The following is a 21,766-nucleotide window of genomic DNA, read 5'->3' as shown; positions in this document are numbered from 1 at the left end:
TAGTGATATAGTCGTTGATTGTACCAGGACTATTCAAAATTTGAGTGATCCTGGATCAATTCCAGTGGTTTTATTACTATATTACAGAAATATTACTTAAATTCACAGTATCCATCAAAACAAAAATTAAACTTTATCATAATAAAAAAATCAGGGTTCAATTGGTAGTATCCATATAAATACCACATTCCTTCTGTGGGCCAATGAGCAGGATCATGACTTTTATATTCTATAATGTATCCCTCTGAATAAAAGGCCAAAAATATCATAAATAGCGCTCCTATGTACTGGGCTGGTAGCACAACATAATCAGCACCTTTATTACCAATAACACCTGGAAAACCTAATGCTAATAGAATTTCATGACACATATAAAATGTTATGGAGAGTGCTGTAGACATTTTAGGTTGATTCACGATGCTACGGGAAATGTTGGAATCTCTGTAATGAAGTGAATATATAAATATAACAGCTAGAGTGATCTTAATGATGATAAGAATGTCTAAAAAATGATAGAACCTACCAGCTCCGTATTTTGACCATGCCTTGAAAGTACTATCACCGACGTCGTAGTATTTGGGAGATAAATATCCATGTTTTTTGATAAGAATAGCTATGATGACTGGTGGAAAGATTGTGGCTATGAGAAGTACCATCTCAATTTTATCAATGAGGTAGAATGGTACAATCATACCTGGTGCAATAGCAGGATAAATGGCATAAACTAGTCCCATACCAACAATGACCATGAGTGTAGGTGAAATAACATCCCAGTCCGGATTAGAAATATCCTGATCAAATGGCTGGATATGCCACTTACTATCCTGACCAGATTTGGGAGGTACTAGGAATGATACTGTCCATAGAATAGCTGTAACAAATGATATTATGATTGCAACCGATATGTCAATCACTACAATTAGAAAGTCACTATTCCACTTCCTTCTATTGCCAAATATTAGTGTGGCAAAATAATGAATTAGTGATGTTAGTGCTGGAAATGAATTTTCACCAGCAACATATATAGGTATATAATTAAAATCAACAGCATAAACCAATGTCATATTAATGCCAAAGATGAATCCAGATACTGCAATGACACCATAATAGGCAGTTACATTACCAGTGACACCACCCATCAAATATACATATAGGAGCACCGCGTATGTGATAAAGTCAGACCACATAGTAACAATGGAAGGAATTATGATAGACCATAACTTAAGTGATTTGGACTTGGTAGTTTGTTCTTGGCCGTTGAAGTCGTTGGGTACTCCATCAGCGGTTCCTGTAGGTATTTTGAGTGCGGTGCCGTAGTGTTTGAATAATAGTTTTGAACCTGTATCAAGTATATTACCCAGAAGCATACTTGGTAGACACCATAGTTCTAAAGCACTAGCCATTCTTCTAACAAATACACTAAATAGATTTTCAGGTAATTTGAATCTAATGAGGGCATATGGTGCAGAACTATATGCTAACCTAATATTAAGCATCATCGATAGACCAGCAAATACAAATGAAGCTGTCAGTAGTGGACATCCCTCAAAATTATTAGTAGCATCAGTTTCACAGCAGTTAAGTGGCATTATTCAGAAACAACTAACAGCTGTGATCTATACCGTTCAAGACTACAGTATTAAGACCTTTCCTTATAAACTCCTCCTATAGTTTCTTAATAATAGATGTTAATAGCACAATTTTTTATGAGTGCTATCTAATATTACTGTATTACAGAAATATTACTTAAAATCACATTATCCATCAAAACAAAAATTAAACTAAATCAAATAATTTATTTATATATATATTTATATAAAGAATAATATTACAGTGTTAATGGTGACTACTTATTGCTAAGTCCATTCCATTTTTTCGTTTTAGATTTTTTCGATCACTTTGAATCTCATCATCAGAAATGTTGCCGATTTTGTTATTTACAAGATCGTTTTTGAGGAAATTGTAAGTTTCTTCAAGAGTTTTAAAAGAACTCCCTAAACTTTCGGAACTCTGGGACTCTCCACTGTAAGTAGAACCTTTCAAACCATCTAGTCCTGAAATAGGCTCACCAGAACATCCACCCAAATTTCCGGGTACGTCAAGTTTATATTCATTTGAATTCAATTCTTTGAAAGAATAATTGTGATCCCAAGAAACTGAATTGTCGAGACTGCTGTAATTGCTAGATTCGATTGAATTAATAACATATCTTTTGTCAAATAAATAGTCCTTTATTAAGTACAGGTTCCCAGGATTCTCAAATCCACTCACAGGATTGTATATTTTACTTATTTTGACATCATCTTTATTCCTAAAATTAATATTGTCACTTTTGAACATAAACTTTCTGGCATCGTTGATGCTGCCATAACTCAATTTTTTACGTTTTACAAACAAAATCTCCCTTATATTGAAGAGAAATCCGCGATTCCAAGGGTTAAAAGTCTTTAAAACTCCCTTTAACTGTTCATTTGTGGTCTGGTTTGTAAATGCCAAATATGAGTGATACACAGCTAATCCAGCTATGAACCACCCAAAAAATACTATATAAACAAGAATTGTAGTGGTTTCTATTATAAGTCTTAGCATATTTTGGCCTCTAGTGATGTAAACAGCCCTCACAATTGATAAACAAATCATAGTTATGATTAGAATAAAAGTGGTGAAAATAAATGCGATAAATTCTCTATAATTGTTGTACCCAATACAATTTCCTACCCACTTACAATGGTGATCAAATCTGTTTACACAAACGTCACATAATCTACAATGCACGCTCCTTGGCGGTCTGTATATATTACATGTTTCACAATATTTAACCCTCAAATATCTACCATTAATCATTAGAAATAGGGGTTTGTCAGCACGAAAAGAATACTTGTTCCTATAATTCCCTCTATTGAATCCCGTAAAAAGATCATAACAATCACGATTTGAATTTTGTTTAGGAATAATTCCAGGATTAATGAAACTGCAAATGAAGAAGAATATGAGGGAAATAATGAACAAAATACCAAAAAAGATCGGCACTAGAAATCCGTATGGATTAAACTTCACAAACCAAGGGATTTGTGTCGCCCAGAATATGCCATGAGGTATACACAATAATGTAAAGGTGGCTGTTCGAACGAAACATTTATTAGTGGTTATATCTCCATTAGCAAAAAACGATTTTAATTTATCGAGAACTACATTACATGACTTTGAATCTTTTGATTTATCATTTTTACAGATAGTTTTAGTCATAATTTACACACTCTTTTATCATTTCTTCATGATCCAAATTTACTACTTTAATACAAAGCTATTTAGACTTTTTATTTTTTATTTGATATTTACAGTATCCTTTTTACTTGATAAATTATAATACAATGAAATAAGATTATTATTTTAAGCAACGTGACATAAAATTGATTGAGAGGAAAATCTTAGGAAGATTGGGAAAATAGTAGATAAATTAACTTAGAAAATAATTTATTTAAATTTATGCTATGAATAAACGAATTGATGTGACTAAAATTAGATATATAAGAGCAGGAATGGCATATAAATATACACATTTACTGTACTTTCATTGTACTCGAAGTATATAACAAGGATATAATGAAGTAATTGAAGGATAAAATAATAATAAACAGAATTGAATAATTAATGAAATAATTATTAGGTTAATTTAGAGATAAATAACCAAAATATATGCGTATTTGATCTTACATAAAGATTCTTAATATTAAGTTGATAAATAAGAATCCTAAAAATATCCAATAATTTATTCATAGCATATTCTTATTTACCATTAAATCATTTTAATTATTATTTATAATTATAATATTCTATGAGAAGTGTTGTGGTGTGGTATATCATAAATTAGTATATATAATGAGATATAATTATCTTATTTTTTGTTGTATATAAGATGCCTAAGCATTCTGGAGTTAACACTAAGGCCATGGAGGCCATTCAGAGGCGGAAAGAGCAAAAAGAGCTCGCCGCTCAAATTAAAGAGCAGGAAAGATTAGATAAACTGTGGCAAGATGATGATAAATTAAATAAAGCAAAACTAGATCGGAAGGTTTAATTTTTAATAATTATAAACTATTATATAAATATTTACTGTAACTGTGTATAATTTTATAGAATGAGCAATTACGTAAGCATCAAGAGAAGTTGGAGAAACGGGCAGAGTTACGTAAATTAATAGAAAGAGAGGAATCTGAACTTACTTCTAATAAAAAACTACCCAAAGTATTTTTTCAATTTTATTATTTATAACTGATTAATATCTATATTAGGGCTCTCCTGTACCAAAGGTTACAAGGGCAGAATGCTTAAAGAATCAATTATTACAAATGGAAAAACAAAAGGATTCACTAAAAGAAGAAGTTTCTTTTATATAATAATTACTTATTTATATTATATTATAATATTGTACTTCATAAATGTGTAGGAATACTTGGTATTAAATGACGGTGAATTAATGGCGAATGAAAATCACCAATTATTGTTTGAACAACTTGATCTTGAAGATAAAAACGTTGATCTTATAGCAGGTTATACCATACACAGTTATATAAAATACTAATTTATTTAAATCTACTTATATTATTTTTAATCTAATATACAGCATCTGGAATTGATAATGTGTTGAGCTCATTACAAATTGATAAGGAACAAAAGTCACTTAAAACCGTATGTTTTGTTATTTGTTTTTATTTTATATAACTTAGCTTAAATAATAATTTAAATTTATTGTTGATTAGACTTACATGGGATTTCAAGAGCGTAAAATGGCTGAGTTGAAGGAAGAATATCCTAACCTCAAATTATCTCAATATAAAGATATGATATACAAACTTGTAACACACTTATCAAATAATTATATAAATGATAATAATTTTGTAGTGGAAGAAATCGCCTGAGAATCCTCTAAATAACACTTAATAATTTTTACACAACTTCACGATCTTAATCTTTATACAACATAATACGTAATATTTATTATGTTTTATTCTAGAATATTAACAATGTGTTGGATATGATTAATAAGAAGAAACACAAACATATAAGTTACAGAGAGAGCTTACTACTGCCAAGAATAATAGAATCAATAAAAAATAATAAAGTACTTGTAACACTCAATAATGGATTAAATATAGTGGGATTTGTAGAATCTTATGGGAAAAAGGTAAAAACCCTCAAAATACACCAGGCTCTAGAAGAACTGAGTTTATTTACAAAATCTACAAACTTTAACAAAAAATTAAATGAAATCATTGAATTCTATTATGAAAAGTATAATTTACAAAACTGTGTAAGTAGGAATGTTAAGTTTTTTCCTGATTTTAAATCTTTTGTTATTTTAACAAATTGTTCTATTAACTATAATAAAAAGAACGTAAAACTGTCAAAAGTATCGATTAATGAATCCAACATCGCTGTTCTCACTCCTATCATTAGGGAATCAGAAACCGATAAATCCAATCACGTTTCTAACAAACTACTTGATATTAAAAACCTTATATTGACCAATCATATGAAAGAAATAAAAAGGGAAGGATACCTAAAGTGTGATCGTTTAGGCAAATATGCAACATAACACATTAATTTATTACTATATATTATTTGTTATAGGATAATTAATTATTATTGTGTGATTTACGATAATTTTCCAGTTCTTGTAATATTTTCTTAACAAAATCACTCTCTGCGTCCTCATCGTCCCATCCTATACACATTCATGGTTTGAATAGTTGTTACCGGCAGTCTCCCAATCCTCGTTCCAATCTGCTATCTCGGGATCATCAACAGTGACTATATTTTCTAAAAATTAATTTACAAATTGTAAATGAATTTAAATAATTCATGGAAAATAAATAATTATATTAAATGGATATGAAAAGAATAGGATTTTACCGATTTCATCGAATTCCTCCAATTCATCATCAGGCTCGTCGAATATTTGGAAATGCGAAGATACATCTGTCATTTCCTTATTCTCTGAAGCCTTATTGGTGTCTCCATCTGTGGAATCCATCAAAAGAGTTAACACAATTTCAAAATTAGTATAACTGTATTTATAAAAAACTTAATTCTTTTTAAAAATAAATATAGTTTAAAAAATAAAAATGATTTTTAAAAAATAAATTAACACGAAATTAAAAAATAAATTAACACAAAATAATTTAACCCGATGAATAATTGGAATTATTTTCCAAACTCCAATAAAATTGTGAGAAAATTACAGATAAAACCATCTCAGAGTTTGAACTGAAATGAACTACTCAAGTTGTGATAGTAATAATCTTGAAACGACGAGATTGTCTGACCTGACTTGTAGCTTCAACATACAGGTCGACGGGTTTGGCTGTGCAAACGAGGCCTTTGCCAACACTTCATATTTTCCTAGAAACTTTCCGGCAAGATTTATCCATGTTATCTTATTTACATTTTTTTCCATGGCCACACCCATTCCTATATACTTTACCACTTCATCTACAGAGTCTTGTAGTTTCTTAAACTGTAAGTTATATGTCCCGACTTCCTCGTGTTCATCTAAATTTTCCCATAGTGAGCTGAATTCATTCTCCGTCAAATTCCATTTACACATGTAGCTAGAAAAGTTGAGGTGTAGATTGTTGATGTTGAGTGAATCCTCGTATACTTCCGTGGGACAAACTACTTTATATTTTAAATTTACTTGTACATTTCCCATTAGAAGACTATTATACTCGTTACCCGGTGAATTGTTCCTCAACACTGTATACAGCATATCAGATTCGTTAGAGGAAAGTTGCTCTATTGTAGTGGAGTGTACAATTGTATAAGTTTCTGAGTTTTGACAGTCTGTCGTGTTAAGAGTTATTGACACGTTTTCAAGTGATTGATTATTTAGAGTATTTTCTACATTAAATCCAATAACCAGATGATTTGAGTTTACAAATAACTTTGCCATTACGTTATAGTCTTCCTCCTCTTCAGTTAGTCTTAAATTTACAGTAGGATGTAACTCAGTGACAGCTATATCCATGATATCAGGTGGTAAACCTAAAGTACTCTTTACTGGGAGATCCATTTGCATTTCAGTAAAGCTTTCCGTTGTGCGTTCCGTGCTACTGCCACTTGACATCTTTTCTAGCATGTAGCTATCAAATGAGTCTAATTGCTCAGATTCATCAACTCCATTTATTCTATCATTTAGCTTATTTAACAGCTTGGAAAGATTTACTTTTTCCTCTCCTAGTCTGTCATATATCTCCATCAACTCAGATAGTTCAGCTTTATAGTCACCGTTGGTTGCAAATAAACCATTTGATTGATCATTTAATTTCCCACCAAAACCATCCATGTCCAAACAATCCATAGAACCAATACCGTTCTCCAGACTACTTATGTAATATTGTGACATGTTTATATCAGAGTTGAGTTGAAAATTACATAGTGAATTTGTCGATTTTATTATGAATAGTATACACGTTCGTAGCTCTGGCAACGCTTTCGCTATGTTTTCAAGCGCATCAATGCTTGCACTCCTTACCAGTGGGTTCTCCAACATCAACCTATTGTATATGAAACGAATGTATTCGGTTGGATTAGATGTGTTTGGTATGTTTTCTCCAAGAAACTTTATAATTCTACAGTTAATTTCAGGGTATTCGCAGTCTTCGATGAACTCGCAGAGGTTAGAAATTCCCAATGTGCGTGCTTTCGGGATTTCTGAGACGATGTGGATTGTTGCTTCGACCATCTCAGCCTTCGGGGCGTAGGCTGTCTCCTGCCTAAAATTGACGGCCAGGAAATTGAGAACATGTCTGAACTTGTCTGGGTGTGAGATGCAAAGTCGTTTAATAGCTCTTGTGACTTCCAGCTTAAAGTCACCTGATAATGTTGATGCCTGGGTTAACAGACTCTCCACAGTGTCAGAACTTCCTGTCTGCAATAGGGTCAACAATGCCAAAGAACATAGTGTTCTATTACCGCATGTGATGAATGACTCAAGTTGTTTGTTGGCTGAATGTATTTTCTCTGGCATTATTTGTGCCAATTTGGAAATTTGTCTCATTGAGGCGAACGTGTACACGTCTCCTACCGTTAAAAAATGTATTAACACCTCAAATACTCTATTTATGATATCGTTATGTTCATAATAGTCATTTGAATTATTTTCTATTTGGCCCTTTCCTCTTTCATCTGGGCCATTAGAGTGTTTTGTTCCATTCTTGACATTTCCACCCTTAGATACAAAAGTTGTTGACAAAAGGTATATAGTGCCTTTAACGGCTTCAAGTTTTACCAATGGTGATGTGTGTGATAAATACTTAAGAAGCAGAGGTTTTGCTTCTGCAAATGACGAATTATAAACTGTAAATCTTATTATGAAACATATAACGTGTTCTCCATCATCTTCCAACATTTTCACCAACTTCCTTATCGACTGCTTATCATTATACCTGAGTATGAACAGGAGTATTGTGGCGTGGAAACGCACCATTTCGCTTTTGTTTGAAAGGCATGTTGTAATTTCTGAAAACCAGCGCTTGAGCATTTCTGAGTTTCGAAGCGACATTCCTATCGAGCAGAGCAAAGTTGATGATGAAACATAGGGCTGCTTATCCACCAGCGATGACTTTAAATATCGTTCAATTTGGGGTGAAACTGCTCCTTTCATGATATAACAAATGGACCTTATTGCGTTAGCTCTATAAACGTAGTTTTGGCTATTCATGTCCTTCGTTAACGAACTCGTTACTATGAAGATTTCAGTCTCGTTAACTGGCAACAACTTGATCAACAGATATATTAGTCTCCTCAATCTTTCATCGTCTGCTTCAAAGAGTCTTGTTACTCCAAAAAATATCTCTGTCGATTCTGTTTCTGACAACTTTTCGTTTCCGCATGACAGCATGCTCAAAATCTTCGTCAAGACTTTGGCACATTTCTTCGAGTTGATTGGAACCTTCGAAAAAATTCTAACATCTTGGAAAATTGAGTTTTTATCGTTTACAAACGCTGGTTTTGAGCCCTCGAATCGGCTCTTCAAGTCTCTAATCATGACTTTCTAGTTTTCCTACCGTTATTAACCTTATCTTGATGTATATTCTGAATTTCAGCCTATAATTAAGTTTATTTTATTTTCTATTTTATATAATCAAATATACAATTTTAGCCTATAACTGGCTACTATTTTCTCTTATTTTATGATTAAATTTTATTAAAATAATTTCAAAATTATGGTATAGTTAAGATGGAATTTTATTCTTGTGAATCCGAGTGATAAACTGAAATCACTGGATAAGTTAATTTAAATGGTTTAAAATACTTCAAAAAATTCTTCTCAACATTTTATTATGTATTGTTTTCTGAGTAAATAGTGTTATGTGTATTCATCAATCCCAATAAAACTCTTTTTACTGACTATTCCAAACGATTTCAATAATTAAAATTCTAATTTATAAAAAATTTAATTTACTATTTCTGTATTTATATATACCAATGTATTGGGTATGCATCTAATATATATCCAATAAAGAAATTTATATTATATTGATTATTATAGTTTTAATTTCATTTAAACTAGTGACATGAGATGTTTCGAGACGTCGACTATTTTTTTCCCGCAAATATGACATCTTCCGTTTTTATAAGCACTAATCACAAGTTGTTACACATTCAAAATACCACGCGTTGCAATACTTTCCATTTATATGTAAAAACACCTTACATATCTTGCATTGGTTCCCCTTAGCTTCCAGTCTATACCATTATATTAATGTATTTATTATTATCTATTAGGTATATATTGATTAATTTATGTATTATTGCATAAATGGTATCAAATCTTATTACTTGTCCTTTTTTGCCTTCTTTTCAATTAATTTGTTAACACCTATTGCGCATCTGTTTCCTAAAAAAATCTGTAAAGGGTGTGGAATTACCGTCCCTCTTTACGTCGGGAGTTGCCAATTTCGACAACTTTGATTCACACTTTTTACAAGGCATTATTTAGGGGAGGAATTACCATCATATATATTATTTTGTAGAATATTATAGTGTACAAAATATTTAAAATATGAAAAATGAATTTAATCGAACAGAGGATTATTGGAAGGCGTTTTTTTGGATACGGCTAGATTGTTAAACCCGTTAACTATATTTGATCCTAAATTTGAGAGGTTACTCCTCACGAGTTTACTTTGTATATTTACTGGGTTTGCGTGATGCGATGGACTAGTAAACCTATAATTCATTCTGTCCATTTCTTTTACACTATTTACACTGTTGAGATTACTCTTTCCAGCCTCCTCCACCCCTTTTACATTATCTGTAACACCATCAAATCTTCCTTTTGTCACGTTTTCAACTGAGTTTTGGATTGAGGGTGCTGTTGAAATACTAGTTGTGTTTGCCAAAGTCTTATTTTTATACAATACTGAGGCATATGATGCTGATGATGTAATAATATCTCTTTCTAGACTCTGGTCGAAATCATTTCCTTTAGAGAAATCTTTGTTAATTATACTAATTGCCTTCGCGAGCACTGAAGCTTGTTCCTTGAGTATTTGGCGTTCATGTGCAACGTGGTCTGGCTCACCAAAGAGTTGCTCAAGGTCCTCTTGCTGACTAAGTTGAGTATATATCTTATAATGCATATTCTTCTGACTCTTTCTGACTAGGAAATGGCCGACTATCTTTGGAACTGAGTCTCGTACATTTCTAAGTACTATTGAGAAGTAGACGTTGAGGCGTCTTCTGAACTCCTGAATGAATGCGGGACTGTATCTGGTCTTTCTTCCTCTGAAATTATCAATTGTTGTAGAGACTGCGTTAACTGTTGATTGACTCATCTGTGTTGCCTTGTCTAAATAGGTTTGATTTTCTTCTGGTTGTTTTTCCTCCTTCTCAATCATATACTTTGAGTCGTTTGTGAATATGTACAGCGTTTCGCTTTCAATGTATTGGTCTAGAATCTCGCGTGTTTTCTCCTTTTCTTCGTTGAAAAGTTGCTGACTCAGGCTTTGGACCCTCACACACAGTGAGGGAAAGCGTCCAAAAACTTTCTCAGCCACTTTAAAACTCAACAGCTCCAATGTCATATGCACTTTATCTACACATTGTGTTATTTCTGTTAATTTAAAGAGAAAAATCTTTTTTGACTAGTAATAAATAAAAATACCTAAACAGTCTTGAACTGATGGCACTATTTTCTGTAATTGTGGTAGCATTAGGTATTCAAATGTATCTGGTGATGGGAATCCTGGAAGCGAATCTCCTTCGTGGATTCTTATTGCCTGGTCGATTTCAAGGTCTGAAACCTTGTCAAAGACGTCCACTGTCATGAAGTGGTCCAGGAGGTCGTTGAATATTCCCCTTATTTGGACGCTTGAAACTGCGTCTGCGTCGAGAAATTCGTGGAGTCTGCTTACGAAACGTCCCTTTATTGTACCGCTGAACATTTCGCAAAATTCACTGATCAACTGCCACAAAAGCTCGATGCGCTCCTTCGGGTCAGTTGGTGCCTTATCTCCCATCTGTTCCAGCCTATCTCTGACGGTCTTAAGCCTTGTAGAAACCTCAAGCTTAAGTTCCGGTAAAACTGTCGAAATGTGTCTTAGCAAAACATTTGTCAATTTATCAACGAGTGAGCCTATCCCCCAAAGGCTTGGGTTCAGAGTACGATATAATTTGTGCTCATTAAAAAACTTGGTCTCATTCTAAATCATTAATTATTTTGTATATAAAATGTGTGATTGTAATCGTATAGAAACTTACTTCTATTGCTTGCTTTATCGTTACTCCATCTGAGATATCCTTTTGTGACCTGTTTTTAACTCCTGTGTACCCTAGTCTTAATGGCACTTCATCATTTTGAAGCATCGAAAGTGCGCTTGCTCCCTGATCCATTAAATCGATCTTAGTAATAACACCAAGAGTTCTCACACCCAGTGGATCTGCTCTTTTTGCCAACTGAAGTGCATCGCTCGTTGACATATCAACGTTTGCAGCCACCACTGCAAGGATGATTGTGCGCGGGTCCGAGGCGTAGCGCATGATCATGTCCTTGGTCAACATCTCGATATCGTCTGTCTGATCACTGTTCTTTAAAGGTACTCTAGTCACTCCGGGGAGATCAATTAATGAAAGATCTGGACAATCTGGAGAGAAAACTGAAAGTACAATAGGGTCATCTACAATTCCTTTCTTATCTCCTGCTCTTTCGTTTGTCAGTTGTTGAATGTGATTTCGAGCCTTCTCAAAGTCGTAAAAACGTTCATCATTGCCTTCAAACACTATGTAGGGTTTACATTTATCCTCAGGTGATGAAGGCTTAAGCCTGTTTAAGCGAAACTCGATAGGTCTTCTGGTTACTATTCCATCCCCTCTAGGAAGGAAATCTATACCTACGATGCTCTCCAGAACACTGCTTTTCCCGCTGCTTTGGGTCCCCGCTACACAGATCCTGGGCAAATTTATATACTTATGTAATCCAACATCACGCAAGTCATCCTACAAATGTTATATAAAATATTTTATATAATATAATATATATAAATAGTATATAAAATATGGAAAACAAAAATAAAGTCTATATATGTATATAAATGTGAACTAACAACAAGACTGATGAGTTTGCGTAAGTTTGAATTAACATCTAACGGCATTTTTAAAAGAAAATAAGAATCAAATCCGATAAAATGCTAAATTACACACGTAAAAGTGACATTTCAACTATTAAGGTCCAAATATGATACAAATCCCACTAATGACCCACTAATAAACTATAAAATAAAATTTTAATATAATATAATGTGATAAAAGTTAGTATATGAGTTTGTAGAATTTTCAAATGGGGACCTTAGAACAAATAAAGAGAAAATATCCAATATTATAATAAAATTTTTATATGGTGTAATACATTTTAATAATTATTTGTTGACTTTAGGGTTTGTCCTATTTTTATTCTAAAATGCCAAATTCACCATATGAAAATGATGTTTCTAATGATTCGAATACTTTACAATCCTCTTCAGATTCACGTAATACCAATAGAGTTATGTCTTCTTCACAAAGAAACAGTAGAATAGAGAACACTGCTCACAGATCAAGTGTTAACTCCAGAAGAGTGGGATCACTATCTGATCTAGTAATAGATGAACATTCCAGGAGTAGGTACAGGGAAAATGGTTCCATGAGTGATGGTAGAACTCGAAGCAGTAGCCGAACTACCAGCGGTAATCCCTACTCTCGCACTAATTCAAGGTCTCAATCGCCTTCAAATGACGGTTCTTCCCTTCCTAGCCAACCCAATGGTTCGAATGATAATTCTACTTCTGTACCCAATAACTCAAGGATAAATAAGAATAAAAGACGTTTTTTACAACGCTGGGATGATTCTAACACAAATTCAATATCAAATGAATCCAACGAAGATAGCGTGGAATCCATGCCATATGTATACCAACAGAGTGAATTTCTGAGGATATGCCAAGATATAATAAGGAAGTGTGATTCAGAAGATGTGTTGGTTAATTTTCTTGAAACTATAGATAAGGGAGAATGTTTTGATTTATCATTGGTTAGGGATCAGCAATTGAAAAAGAAGCTCAGACACTTATCTAAAGCACTCTATTTAGAACGTTTAGATTCAAAATATAAAAGACCTCCAGAATGTACTATATCTCTCCTCACAATATATAATGAACTGTTACCATTTATAAGGTCAAAAGTTAGTAAACAAGGTGAATATACTAAACCTAAACAGATTGAAGAACCAACTAAGGAATCATCAAAACCAGGTCCAGAATCAAGATTAACAGTGGAGGAGGCATCCGAATTGTTAAGCCTTAGAGAAATGCACGAACAGGGTTTCTTTGTGGATTACGAAAACATAGAAAAGGAGTTTACCAAACGTCATAAACAAGTTGACCTTTGGGGGAAAACTCCAGCTGAACAAAAGGCCCTACTTGAGTCCCAATCAGATGAGAAGGATGAAACGCCCTGGAACCACTTTGATCGAGATCGCGATTTTCTGAGTTCAAACACTGTTAAGTTAGGTAAAGTTGGAGAAAGGACTAAATTTCTTGATTCCACTCGAGATTATAAGGAATCTTTCAAGCCTGTAGCTAAAACCTCATCATTCATATAATTTTCCTCTAGATTTTAATTTTTCATCCTACTACATTACACATTATATTATGTATTTTATTTTTAGAAAAATGGTAGTTTTTATAAATTGGTTTAAATTCATCTAATGTGTATCATAGATTTGTATCATTAGTTTGTGAATAACCTTAAACACTAATCTGTTTAAGAAGTTTAAATTATATTTTTGGTGATGAGAATTTTAAATAAATGAAGGAATATTCTGAAGATTACTTGAAAAAGTTCCATGCGCTTGGAATTGAGGGGAGCGCTAACAAATTAGGAATAGCCGTAATAAGAGGTGACGGAGAGATACTTTCAAACGTAAGAAGAACGTATTCTCCTCCAGATGGAGAGGGATTTCTGCCCAGACAAGTCTCCAAACACCACCGGGAGAATATGGCCTCGCTCCTGATGGAGGCACTTGAGAAGGCAGGGATAACTTTATCAGATTTGAGTCTGATCTGCTACACGAAGGGGCCTGGTATAGGTTCGGGACTACATGTGGGAGCTTTAGCAGCTAAAACTATACATTTTATCACCGGAAAACCAATTGTGGGAGTTAATCACTGCGTGGCACACGTTGAAATGGGAAGGTTTCTGAGTGGATATAAGAAGCCGGCAATACTGTACGTTTCAGGAGGAAACACCCAGGTTCTCTCCTATGACGAAAAAAGGAAAGTTTACTCGGTTTTGGGTGAGACCCTTGATATAGCAATTGGAAACGTGTTGGACAGAATAGCAAGGCTCTTGCACCTTCCAAATAAGCCTGCTCCAGGCTTATCAATAGAGTTACAAGCCAGGAAATCGTCAAAGAACCTTATTCCACTACCTTTTGTAGTTAAGGGCATGGACTGCTCCCTTAGTGGCCTGTTAACGAAATGCGAGGATTTGATTGAGCATTTCAAGACGAAGCTTATTATGAGCGAAGACTCGGCCTTTGAGTACGAGCAGTTCAAAGTTGACCTTTGCTTTAGTGTCCAAGAACACACTTTTGCAATGTTGATTGAAATGTTAGAAAGAGCCATGTCATTTACTGGTATTTCTACTTACTTCACCCATATTAATGCATGGCATTTAATGGTGTTATAGATTCCGATGAGATATTATTGGTTGGGGGAGTTGGGTGCAATTTAAGGCTTCAAGAAATGGCGAATTTAATGGCTAAGGAAAGAAATGCAAAGCTGTTTCCCATGGATGAACGTTACTGTATTGATAATGGCGCAATGATAGGTATAATTTACACAATTCCACCTTTGAGAATATAAATATTTTATTATAGGATACACTGGGATGATTGATTATTTATACGGTCTGAAAGAAAAGTGTGTGTTAGAACCGAAAGAAGTAACAGTTTCGCAGCGTTATAGGACTGACCAGGCTCCAGTTCACTGGATTGAGTAACTAAACGACATTTCAATAAATAATACACAAAATTCTGTATTATTAGATTAATTGGAAGGATTTGCAATAAGCTGTTCTAGTCCCTTAACAAGTTCATTTGTTGAGCTGATCCAACCTTTTAATTTCTGTCTGACCAATTCCAGCCTACATCAATAATATACTATTATATATTAAATCTATATCATAGGTGAATAATCTATGTTGATTATAAATAAATATAACTTGTTAGTATCAAGAATTCTCGGTTGAACCCATGTGACTTGGATAGTTCCTTGTGTTTGGTCGATATGGCCTTGGATAAGGTTACAACCCAGTGCCTTGAGTATAAAGGGCTCTACTTCGTCCATTTGGATTTTACAGTGCTCTACTATCTCCTGAAATGATAAAGATCTCTGTTTATTAGGCTTTCTGAACGCCAAGTTCAGTAAAGCTATTAAAGTTAGTTTATATCTAAGCTCCGGTTCATGACCATTTAACTCCTGAAATTATTATTATCAAAATATTAAATGAGGAGGGTTAAATATCCGGAATCGTCATACCGAGTGTGTAATTTGTCCTTTAAAACGCTCCAAAGCCTCCTCGAAAAGTTGTAAGTTTCCTTCGTTAAAAATTAGTAAAACCTCGTAGAGCCAATTATAATCACTTCCCTTCAAATAGTGCTCAATTATGGGTTGGTGTATCTAATCCAAAATACAATTTTGTTTATAAAATTTTATAATTTTTATAAACTTATTTAAACTGTTTTAACTGTGTAGTTATTACCAGTTCGCCAAAACCGAAGCTATCTGGTGCCAGAATTGATGAAATTGTAATGGTAACGGCGATGGTTTTCCTTTCATTTTCAGAAATGTCGTCTAAAGGGAACATAATCTAGTAAAACCTACTTATCGATGTGTACGCCAGGTACATAATGCAATCTTTGTAACATTGCGAATAACTTTTCGTGGCCTAGTATTAAAATATAACCAATTTATACATAAATTGTATGTCATAAAATATGTACTATAAATTACCTTGTTCATGTAAGCGGATGCATGATAAAATGAGCTATGTACAGAAATATCCAGGTTTAGACTGTTGTTCACAGTCTCACGAACAGAGTCCAGTAATGCATCGCACTCTTTTGTTTGGCCACTTTTCACATAGTGGTATGACTAAACAATTATATTCTATGTGTATATAATTTCTATGATTAGTAAATCCAATTTGGCTTACTTTTGCGATTTGTAACATGATATACGCTTCTCTATCAGTTTGCATAAACTTATCGTATTTACTCAAATGTTCAAGTGCTGATTTAGGGTCTGAACAACAGATGCTGAATTGAAAAATTACCCAAAAGTTCTGAGGAGAGCTTCAAAAGTTTACAGAAGCTTAGGATATTGAAGGAATCCTTTAGCGGATGCACAACCGACTCGAAAACCTGTAGTTTGTGGTCACAAGAGACTGAAGGATCCGACATTAACGTAATCAAAGAGCCAGTTAACTCATGGTATAACTTGTCCGTTAGGTACATCTTCAAATGGACTATTAAGTTGGATAAACTAGGGTAATTAGTTTCCAGCAAGTCCAACGTGTGTTCTGCATCTCCTTTCATCTTAGAACAGCTCTTTTTCGACAAATCTTCCAATTATATCAAACAATTAATCTACCGATAAGGCAAAATTAATTTAATTCAGTTGGTTATTGTGTTTAAAATTAATTAATGACATTAATGATAAATTAGGTGTAAAATTGGATCTTGAAATTTAATGTTTAGTCCCATAAACTAACGAAGATGTGGAATGATGGAGAATCATAAAAATAGAGTAATTATGTTAAACTAGCTAAATCTGTTATATTTTTAAAGTTTCAATTATAAATTAATGTTTAATAGATTTTTTAATAAATAAATTCAAGAAAATAAATAATATTTTGAAGAAATCATAAAACCGTAAGAAATGAATAGTTAAAGCTAAGATATTACACGAAACAGAGGATCCAGCTAACAATATTTAAATTAACATAATAATGTAGATTATAGGAAATTAATTCAAATCTAAAGACAGCGATCTAGATATTTTAAATGAGCATGCGATGGAAGAAGATATAAATGGGATGAGCATATGTATACTAAAAATTTACAAAGATCACAATTTATTGAACGAATTAAGATTATTGTTTTTAATAGATTCAAGTCTGTAATGATATAAAATATAGAAACAAATTCGGTCCCCACAGTATAGATTATTATCAATACGTCATCAAGATTGCATTCAGTATAAATTATTTATTAGTTGTACAATAGTTATAATTTTAAATTTAATTAGATATATCCTCATAAGATGAATTGAGAGATAACTTTCTAAATCGAACAGTGTTTATGCAGATATAATAATATCTGCTCCCCGTTTAGTAAACGGTGGAGATTTAACAGATTTTGTGTATTTAATTCATAATTTTTAAAGGTGTAATCAAAGGATATTGCTATATAAAGGTAAATTCATACCCTAAATATATCCTTTCACCTTGTAAAAGTTTAATATACCCAAAACTCTGTATTTATCCTGTCCATATTAATTTTGTGATTTTGCTAATATCTCTAGCAATCTAGAGATAATGCCGATATATTAATTTTGATTTAAACTTACCTATATATACATATATGATCCATGAATTAGCTATTAGGTATGGATAATTAAATTTAGAGGACTGAGAGATGGATCTGGTGAATCAGGTTACGGCCGGTGAAGCTGCTGGGGTCAAAGATCCGGTTACTGAAGTGGTGCATTTGTCTGATGTGAACTTGGAAGCTCTCCTGGAGGACATGGAGACGGAGTGCTCGCCCGAGACATTGCTGGGTGTCTCAAATGGATCACCCGAGAAATCATCTGCGAAAAATTATTTGTGGTGCGCAAAGAAGAGCTCGAGCTCTCTTCAGTACCAATCGACTAAAACAAACTCAAAGATAAATAAATCGTCTTTTAGTAATTCGGACAGCGATATTGACTCGACCTGTGGAATGGTGAACATCCACAACGACAGCAGGTTCAACATGTGCGAAAACCCCTCAGATCTTTGGTTCGGGCTAAAAATGTCAGACGGAACTCCCGTCGTCATTAACTCCCGCAACAAAAATTTCAGGAACCCAGGAGGACCACGAAAGCATTCATATCGTAACAAACAAAGACCAAGGTCCTTCAGAGGTCCCATCGACTACTCCTCTGGTTTCTTATCAATCTCCAAATACATTGGCGTTTCCACTTCCAGAAGTGAGGTGTACTACTCCGGGTCGTCAGTGCGACGTCAGAATCTCGATTTGAGTCCTAACATTAGGCCAAGTCACAGGAGCAAGGGCTTTTTAAGGAGGCCCAACGGTCCGAGGTACAACTCGAAGCTTCGCCAAGATTACTTACCCAACAACAATTCTTTCTTAGATAATTTAAATTAGCTACTGTTCAATTTCTTATCCACATTTACATGCTTTACTTTTCACCTTTTACAATCTAGCTTTGATGTCACCTAGGTCAGGCTCAGAACTAGTGGATGAAGGGCGACGATGGAACATCGTTGAAGAACATCTTCTTAATCAAGTACATCGAAACCGCTGTTTGTACCTGGTCGTCTAATGTGTACTTTCTCCCTTCCGAGAAACTGTTCTGACCCGCTTCTGGTCCCACAATCACCGAGTTACTATCCTCCGAAGAGACAGACCTGGGCATCACTGACAATTTTGTGCTCTTTGAAAACAGCTCCTAATGAATATTTTAGGGTGAAATTTGAAAGTAGTTTCATACTAAGATTAAATAAATAAGTTGAATAGCTGGTAATTGGTATGTTACATAGGGTAGGTTTCCTGACATCAGCATAACTCCCTTGTGTGAGCTTATTTTTTCTGACACAGGTTCAGAATCTATGTCCAACCCGTCTTTTGAGGAGTGACAAAGAAGCAAATCATTCTTTTTCGCAAACTCCAGCGTCTCGTGGATTGTTCCTCTCGAGTAGGGAATCGTAGATAGTGAATACTACACCAACATTTGTTTTATTAATTTAATTTATAAATAGCGGTAATAAACACTAAAACTATAAATACTAAGTATACGTGAGATGAGCGAATAGTTAGTGGGTCCAGAAGATCAATGTCTCCGTTTTTAAGAACCCAAACTGCCTGCCACTGAAGAGCCTGTGCAGATCGAATTAAAGTACCCAAATCAGCATCCGGAGTCCTATTTGTCTTTTTGGTGCTTGGACAAAGGCATAATACCAATTTTGGTATTCCAAGTATTGATGAGGGTTTTGGGTAAGGTACCTCAGCGAGAAGACCTTTATCATAGGACTTCAAATTCCCAACCTGCATTTATTTTCATAGACGAAACGAACCTTCTGGAGAACTTTTTTAGAAACCAACAAAACCTTGTCGGACTTGACATCAGGGTCCGAGAGTAGATTATTTGAGTGCGATGTAGTGTATATCCTGTTGCAAGGGCCGTTACGAGCACAGTATTCCTTTATTAGCTTTAAGCTAGAAAGCAACACTAATCCTCTGTAACTCCTATACCATCCAATAAAGGTGTAAAAGATTTTATAGCTTGTATATGAATTATAATATCAAGATTTTGTATATATGTAGAATGTGTAAAAAACCTGTAATTTGAACTATACGACAGTTTAAGAAGATGATTAACAACCGGGTGGTGTATGGACCTTAAAACTGGAGGTTTTGGTGAACTATTAACAAGTCTTGTGAAAAAATCCGAATTCTTTGAAGAGTTATTAGAGGCCTTGAATATGAATCTTCTTCGATTCACAATTTCTTCTAGTTTACTGTTACTTCTACTAACTTTGGGTTTTAAGATATCCTTTAATTTATGTTTTTTGTTTCTTTTTGAGTGTATAAGGGCCTTTTCCCTCAAATCTTCCAATATCTTTCCCACGACATCTGTGACTGTCATTTACTTGAATCAATATTACAATTCTTTCCTTTAAATAAAATGTACATTTTTTAAATATATAAAAAATTATGTTATTGTGTAAAATTTGTAGGAAATTAATAAACTCTGTTATGTGTGGGTATTGCGTCAAGTTGAGTTAGATCTGTGATAAAATGAGTAATGTGTGGAAAATACTTGGGAGTATGTCCAGTACTCTGTTGCGATAACTGGGTCCGAGCTTGAACTGGAGTGGATTCCTTTCCAAATATAGTACTTTGAGAGCTTTAAGTGATGTTAGAACCTTAACCTCACTCAAATCATCAATCTCATTGTCATTCAACTGAAAAGATTATAAACTTGAAAACCTACCCACAACTCTTCAAGTGTATGATTCTCAGCTAGTGGGTGTATCTTAGAGATTCTGTTATTTCCAAGGTCCAATATGACAAGATTAGACTAAATATTTGTCAAATAACAGTAATTGTTACCATTAAAGATATGAATGATGGTATTTCTGTAAGTTTGTTGTAGCTCAGGTAGAACTCCCGCAAATTCGGCAAGTTTTTTAATATACATTCGTCCCACTCCCTCACTCTGTTGTTCTGTATGCTACACTTTTCCAGGTTTGGGAGCTCAGGAATCGACTAAATCACGATTTTAAACAAAAATTTACCATTGTAGTCAGCTTGTTCTTTCCTAGCCATAAAGCGTTTAGTGTTCTCAGGTGTTCAACGTCTCCATAGTCTCTTACCTTATTAGAGCCTAGCTCTAACAAAGTCAAATTCTTAAAATGGGCTAAGTTACAAGCCTACTTAATTATTAAACTAAAAATTCTAACCTCGGAAATTTTATTATTACTAAGGTACAGTTGCTCTAGTTTATCCAGAGTTTCAAGATTTTCGATTTTGTCGATTTCGTTAAATGACAGATCAAGAACCCTAAAGTTTCTAAAAATAGAACACTTACTTCAAGTTTGTTAAGTTTTCTAGGTTTTCTATATGTTTTATTCGATTTTGGTAGAGATCTAGGTGTTCAAGTTCTGTGTTTTGTTCAAGATTCTCTATTTTGTGTATGATATTTGATACCAAACACAGTTTCTACATGAAATATTATTTTTTTATTATTTTTGGAATTTACCTTTAGGTTTTTTAGGTGACTTAAGTTTTCGATGTATTTGATTCTCGACAAGTGGAACTCGACCACTTCGGCTGAATCTTCCACTGTTAAATCTTGTCCGATTCTCTGTATTTTGACGGATTCTTCATCGTCCATTTTTGGTTTACAATTTTCATGTATATTATATATAGAGTGTGACA

At 33.8% G+C, this 21,766-nt stretch overlaps 13 protein-coding genes across 13 annotated transcripts, besides 14 other annotated features; 5 read left to right on the top strand and 8 right to left on the bottom strand.

Annotated features, from left to right (window-relative positions):
• Positions 1–92: 92 nt before the first annotated feature.
• Positions 93–1,589, bottom strand: TA07720 (Tpr-related protein family member, putative; the record flags this gene model as incomplete). The annotated part of the gene is made up of 1 exon (XM_947878.1): positions 93–1,589. The coding sequence occupies one exon, from the start codon at positions 1,587–1,589 to the stop codon at positions 93–95; it is 1,497 nt and encodes a 498-aa protein (XP_952971.1).
• Positions 231–299: a sequence feature (10 probable transmembrane helices predicted for TA07720 by TMHMM2.0 at aa 13-35, 126-148, 160-182, 187-209, 222-244, 275-297, 310-329, 358-380, 399-421 and 431-453).
• Positions 327–395: a sequence feature (10 probable transmembrane helices predicted for TA07720 by TMHMM2.0 at aa 13-35, 126-148, 160-182, 187-209, 222-244, 275-297, 310-329, 358-380, 399-421 and 431-453).
• Positions 450–518: a sequence feature (10 probable transmembrane helices predicted for TA07720 by TMHMM2.0 at aa 13-35, 126-148, 160-182, 187-209, 222-244, 275-297, 310-329, 358-380, 399-421 and 431-453).
• Positions 603–662: a sequence feature (10 probable transmembrane helices predicted for TA07720 by TMHMM2.0 at aa 13-35, 126-148, 160-182, 187-209, 222-244, 275-297, 310-329, 358-380, 399-421 and 431-453).
• Positions 699–767: a sequence feature (10 probable transmembrane helices predicted for TA07720 by TMHMM2.0 at aa 13-35, 126-148, 160-182, 187-209, 222-244, 275-297, 310-329, 358-380, 399-421 and 431-453).
• Positions 858–926: a sequence feature (10 probable transmembrane helices predicted for TA07720 by TMHMM2.0 at aa 13-35, 126-148, 160-182, 187-209, 222-244, 275-297, 310-329, 358-380, 399-421 and 431-453).
• Positions 963–1,031: a sequence feature (10 probable transmembrane helices predicted for TA07720 by TMHMM2.0 at aa 13-35, 126-148, 160-182, 187-209, 222-244, 275-297, 310-329, 358-380, 399-421 and 431-453).
• Positions 1,044–1,112: a sequence feature (10 probable transmembrane helices predicted for TA07720 by TMHMM2.0 at aa 13-35, 126-148, 160-182, 187-209, 222-244, 275-297, 310-329, 358-380, 399-421 and 431-453).
• Positions 1,146–1,214: a sequence feature (10 probable transmembrane helices predicted for TA07720 by TMHMM2.0 at aa 13-35, 126-148, 160-182, 187-209, 222-244, 275-297, 310-329, 358-380, 399-421 and 431-453).
• Positions 1,485–1,553: a sequence feature (10 probable transmembrane helices predicted for TA07720 by TMHMM2.0 at aa 13-35, 126-148, 160-182, 187-209, 222-244, 275-297, 310-329, 358-380, 399-421 and 431-453).
• Positions 1,590–1,836: 247 nt separating the features above from the next.
• Positions 1,837–3,246, bottom strand: TA07715 (uncharacterized protein; the record flags this gene model as incomplete). Its single annotated transcript, XM_947877.1, has 1 exon — positions 1,837–3,246. One exon carries the CDS (start codon positions 3,244–3,246, stop codon positions 1,837–1,839), a length of 1,410 nt encoding a protein of 469 aa, XP_952970.1.
• Positions 2,494–2,562: a sequence feature (4 probable transmembrane helices predicted for TA07715 by TMHMM2.0 at aa 38-60, 75-97, 192-214 and 229-251).
• Positions 2,605–2,673: a sequence feature (4 probable transmembrane helices predicted for TA07715 by TMHMM2.0 at aa 38-60, 75-97, 192-214 and 229-251).
• Positions 2,956–3,024: a sequence feature (4 probable transmembrane helices predicted for TA07715 by TMHMM2.0 at aa 38-60, 75-97, 192-214 and 229-251).
• Positions 3,067–3,135: a sequence feature (4 probable transmembrane helices predicted for TA07715 by TMHMM2.0 at aa 38-60, 75-97, 192-214 and 229-251).
• Positions 3,247–3,916: 670 nt separating the features above from the next.
• TA07710 (uncharacterized protein) lies at positions 3,917–4,919 on the top strand (the record flags this gene model as incomplete). The annotated part of the gene is made up of 6 exons (XM_947876.1): positions 3,917–4,072; positions 4,138–4,245; positions 4,293–4,382; positions 4,448–4,565; positions 4,625–4,689; positions 4,761–4,919. 6 exons carry the CDS (start codon positions 3,917–3,919, stop codon positions 4,917–4,919), a joined length of 696 nt encoding a protein of 231 aa, XP_952969.1.
• Positions 4,920–5,035: 116 nt separating this feature from the next.
• On the top strand, positions 5,036–5,596 carry TA07705 (uncharacterized protein; the record flags this gene model as incomplete). The annotated part of the gene is made up of 1 exon (XM_947875.1): positions 5,036–5,596. The coding sequence occupies one exon, from the start codon at positions 5,036–5,038 to the stop codon at positions 5,594–5,596; it is 561 nt and encodes a 186-aa protein (XP_952968.1).
• A 40-nt stretch (positions 5,597–5,636) lies between these two features.
• TA07700 (uncharacterized protein) lies at positions 5,637–6,034 on the bottom strand (the record flags this gene model as incomplete). Its single annotated transcript, XM_947874.1, has 3 exons — positions 5,637–5,725; positions 5,758–5,820; positions 5,914–6,034. The coding sequence occupies 3 exons, from the start codon at positions 6,032–6,034 to the stop codon at positions 5,637–5,639; spliced, it is 273 nt and encodes a 90-aa protein (XP_952967.1).
• A 243-nt stretch (positions 6,035–6,277) lies between these two features.
• Positions 6,278–9,049, bottom strand: TA07695 (coatamer, gamma subunit, putative; the record flags this gene model as incomplete). The annotated part of the gene is made up of 1 exon (XM_947873.1): positions 6,278–9,049. One exon carries the CDS (start codon positions 9,047–9,049, stop codon positions 6,278–6,280), a length of 2,772 nt encoding a protein of 923 aa, XP_952966.1.
• A 1,030-nt stretch (positions 9,050–10,079) lies between these two features.
• Positions 10,080–12,656, bottom strand: TA07690 (dynamin, putative; the record flags this gene model as incomplete). Its single annotated transcript, XM_947872.1, has 4 exons — positions 10,080–11,101; positions 11,171–11,708; positions 11,767–12,501; positions 12,609–12,656. 4 exons carry the CDS (start codon positions 12,654–12,656, stop codon positions 10,080–10,082), a joined length of 2,343 nt encoding a protein of 780 aa, XP_952965.1.
• A 305-nt stretch (positions 12,657–12,961) lies between these two features.
• On the top strand, positions 12,962–14,140 carry TA07685 (uncharacterized protein; the record flags this gene model as incomplete). Its single annotated transcript, XM_947871.1, has 1 exon — positions 12,962–14,140. One exon carries the CDS (start codon positions 12,962–12,964, stop codon positions 14,138–14,140), a length of 1,179 nt encoding a protein of 392 aa, XP_952964.1.
• Positions 14,141–14,346: 206 nt separating this feature from the next.
• Positions 14,347–15,540, top strand: TA07680 (glycoprotein endopeptidase, putative; the record flags this gene model as incomplete). Its single annotated transcript, XM_947870.1, has 3 exons — positions 14,347–15,175; positions 15,229–15,369; positions 15,419–15,540. 3 exons carry the CDS (start codon positions 14,347–14,349, stop codon positions 15,538–15,540), a joined length of 1,092 nt encoding a protein of 363 aa, XP_952963.1.
• A 47-nt stretch (positions 15,541–15,587) lies between these two features.
• TA07675 (26S proteasome subunit, putative) lies at positions 15,588–17,137 on the bottom strand (the record flags this gene model as incomplete). Its single annotated transcript, XM_947869.1, has 7 exons — positions 15,588–15,684; positions 15,763–16,019; positions 16,080–16,220; positions 16,303–16,410; positions 16,554–16,694; positions 16,756–16,844; positions 16,876–17,137. 7 exons carry the CDS (start codon positions 17,135–17,137, stop codon positions 15,588–15,590), a joined length of 1,095 nt encoding a protein of 364 aa, XP_952962.1.
• A 1,101-nt stretch (positions 17,138–18,238) lies between these two features.
• On the top strand, positions 18,239–18,970 carry TA07665 (uncharacterized protein; the record flags this gene model as incomplete). Its single annotated transcript, XM_947868.1, has 1 exon — positions 18,239–18,970. One exon carries the CDS (start codon positions 18,239–18,241, stop codon positions 18,968–18,970), a length of 732 nt encoding a protein of 243 aa, XP_952961.1.
• Positions 18,971–19,058: 88 nt separating this feature from the next.
• Positions 19,059–20,471, bottom strand: TA07660 (uncharacterized protein; the record flags this gene model as incomplete). Its single annotated transcript, XM_947867.1, has 5 exons — positions 19,059–19,274; positions 19,317–19,544; positions 19,598–19,870; positions 19,900–20,071; positions 20,164–20,471. 5 exons carry the CDS (start codon positions 20,469–20,471, stop codon positions 19,059–19,061), a joined length of 1,197 nt encoding a protein of 398 aa, XP_952960.1.
• Positions 20,472–20,607: 136 nt separating this feature from the next.
• On the bottom strand, positions 20,608–21,722 carry TA07655 (protein phosphatase regulator subunit, putative; the record flags this gene model as incomplete). Its single annotated transcript, XM_947866.1, has 7 exons — positions 20,608–20,790; positions 20,820–20,906; positions 20,939–21,094; positions 21,124–21,258; positions 21,289–21,388; positions 21,417–21,547; positions 21,588–21,722. The coding sequence occupies 7 exons, from the start codon at positions 21,720–21,722 to the stop codon at positions 20,608–20,610; spliced, it is 927 nt and encodes a 308-aa protein (XP_952959.1).
• Positions 21,723–21,766: the final 44 nt, after the last annotated feature.

Source organism: Theileria annulata, chromosome 4, assembly GCF_000003225.4.
Source record: "Theileria annulata chromosome 4, complete sequence, *** SEQUENCING IN PROGRESS ***".
NCBI lineage: Eukaryota > Apicomplexa > Aconoidasida > Piroplasmida > Theileriidae > Theileria > Theileria annulata.
Note: the sequence above shows the minus strand (reverse complement) of the source record. Positions and strands in the feature narration are given on the sequence as shown.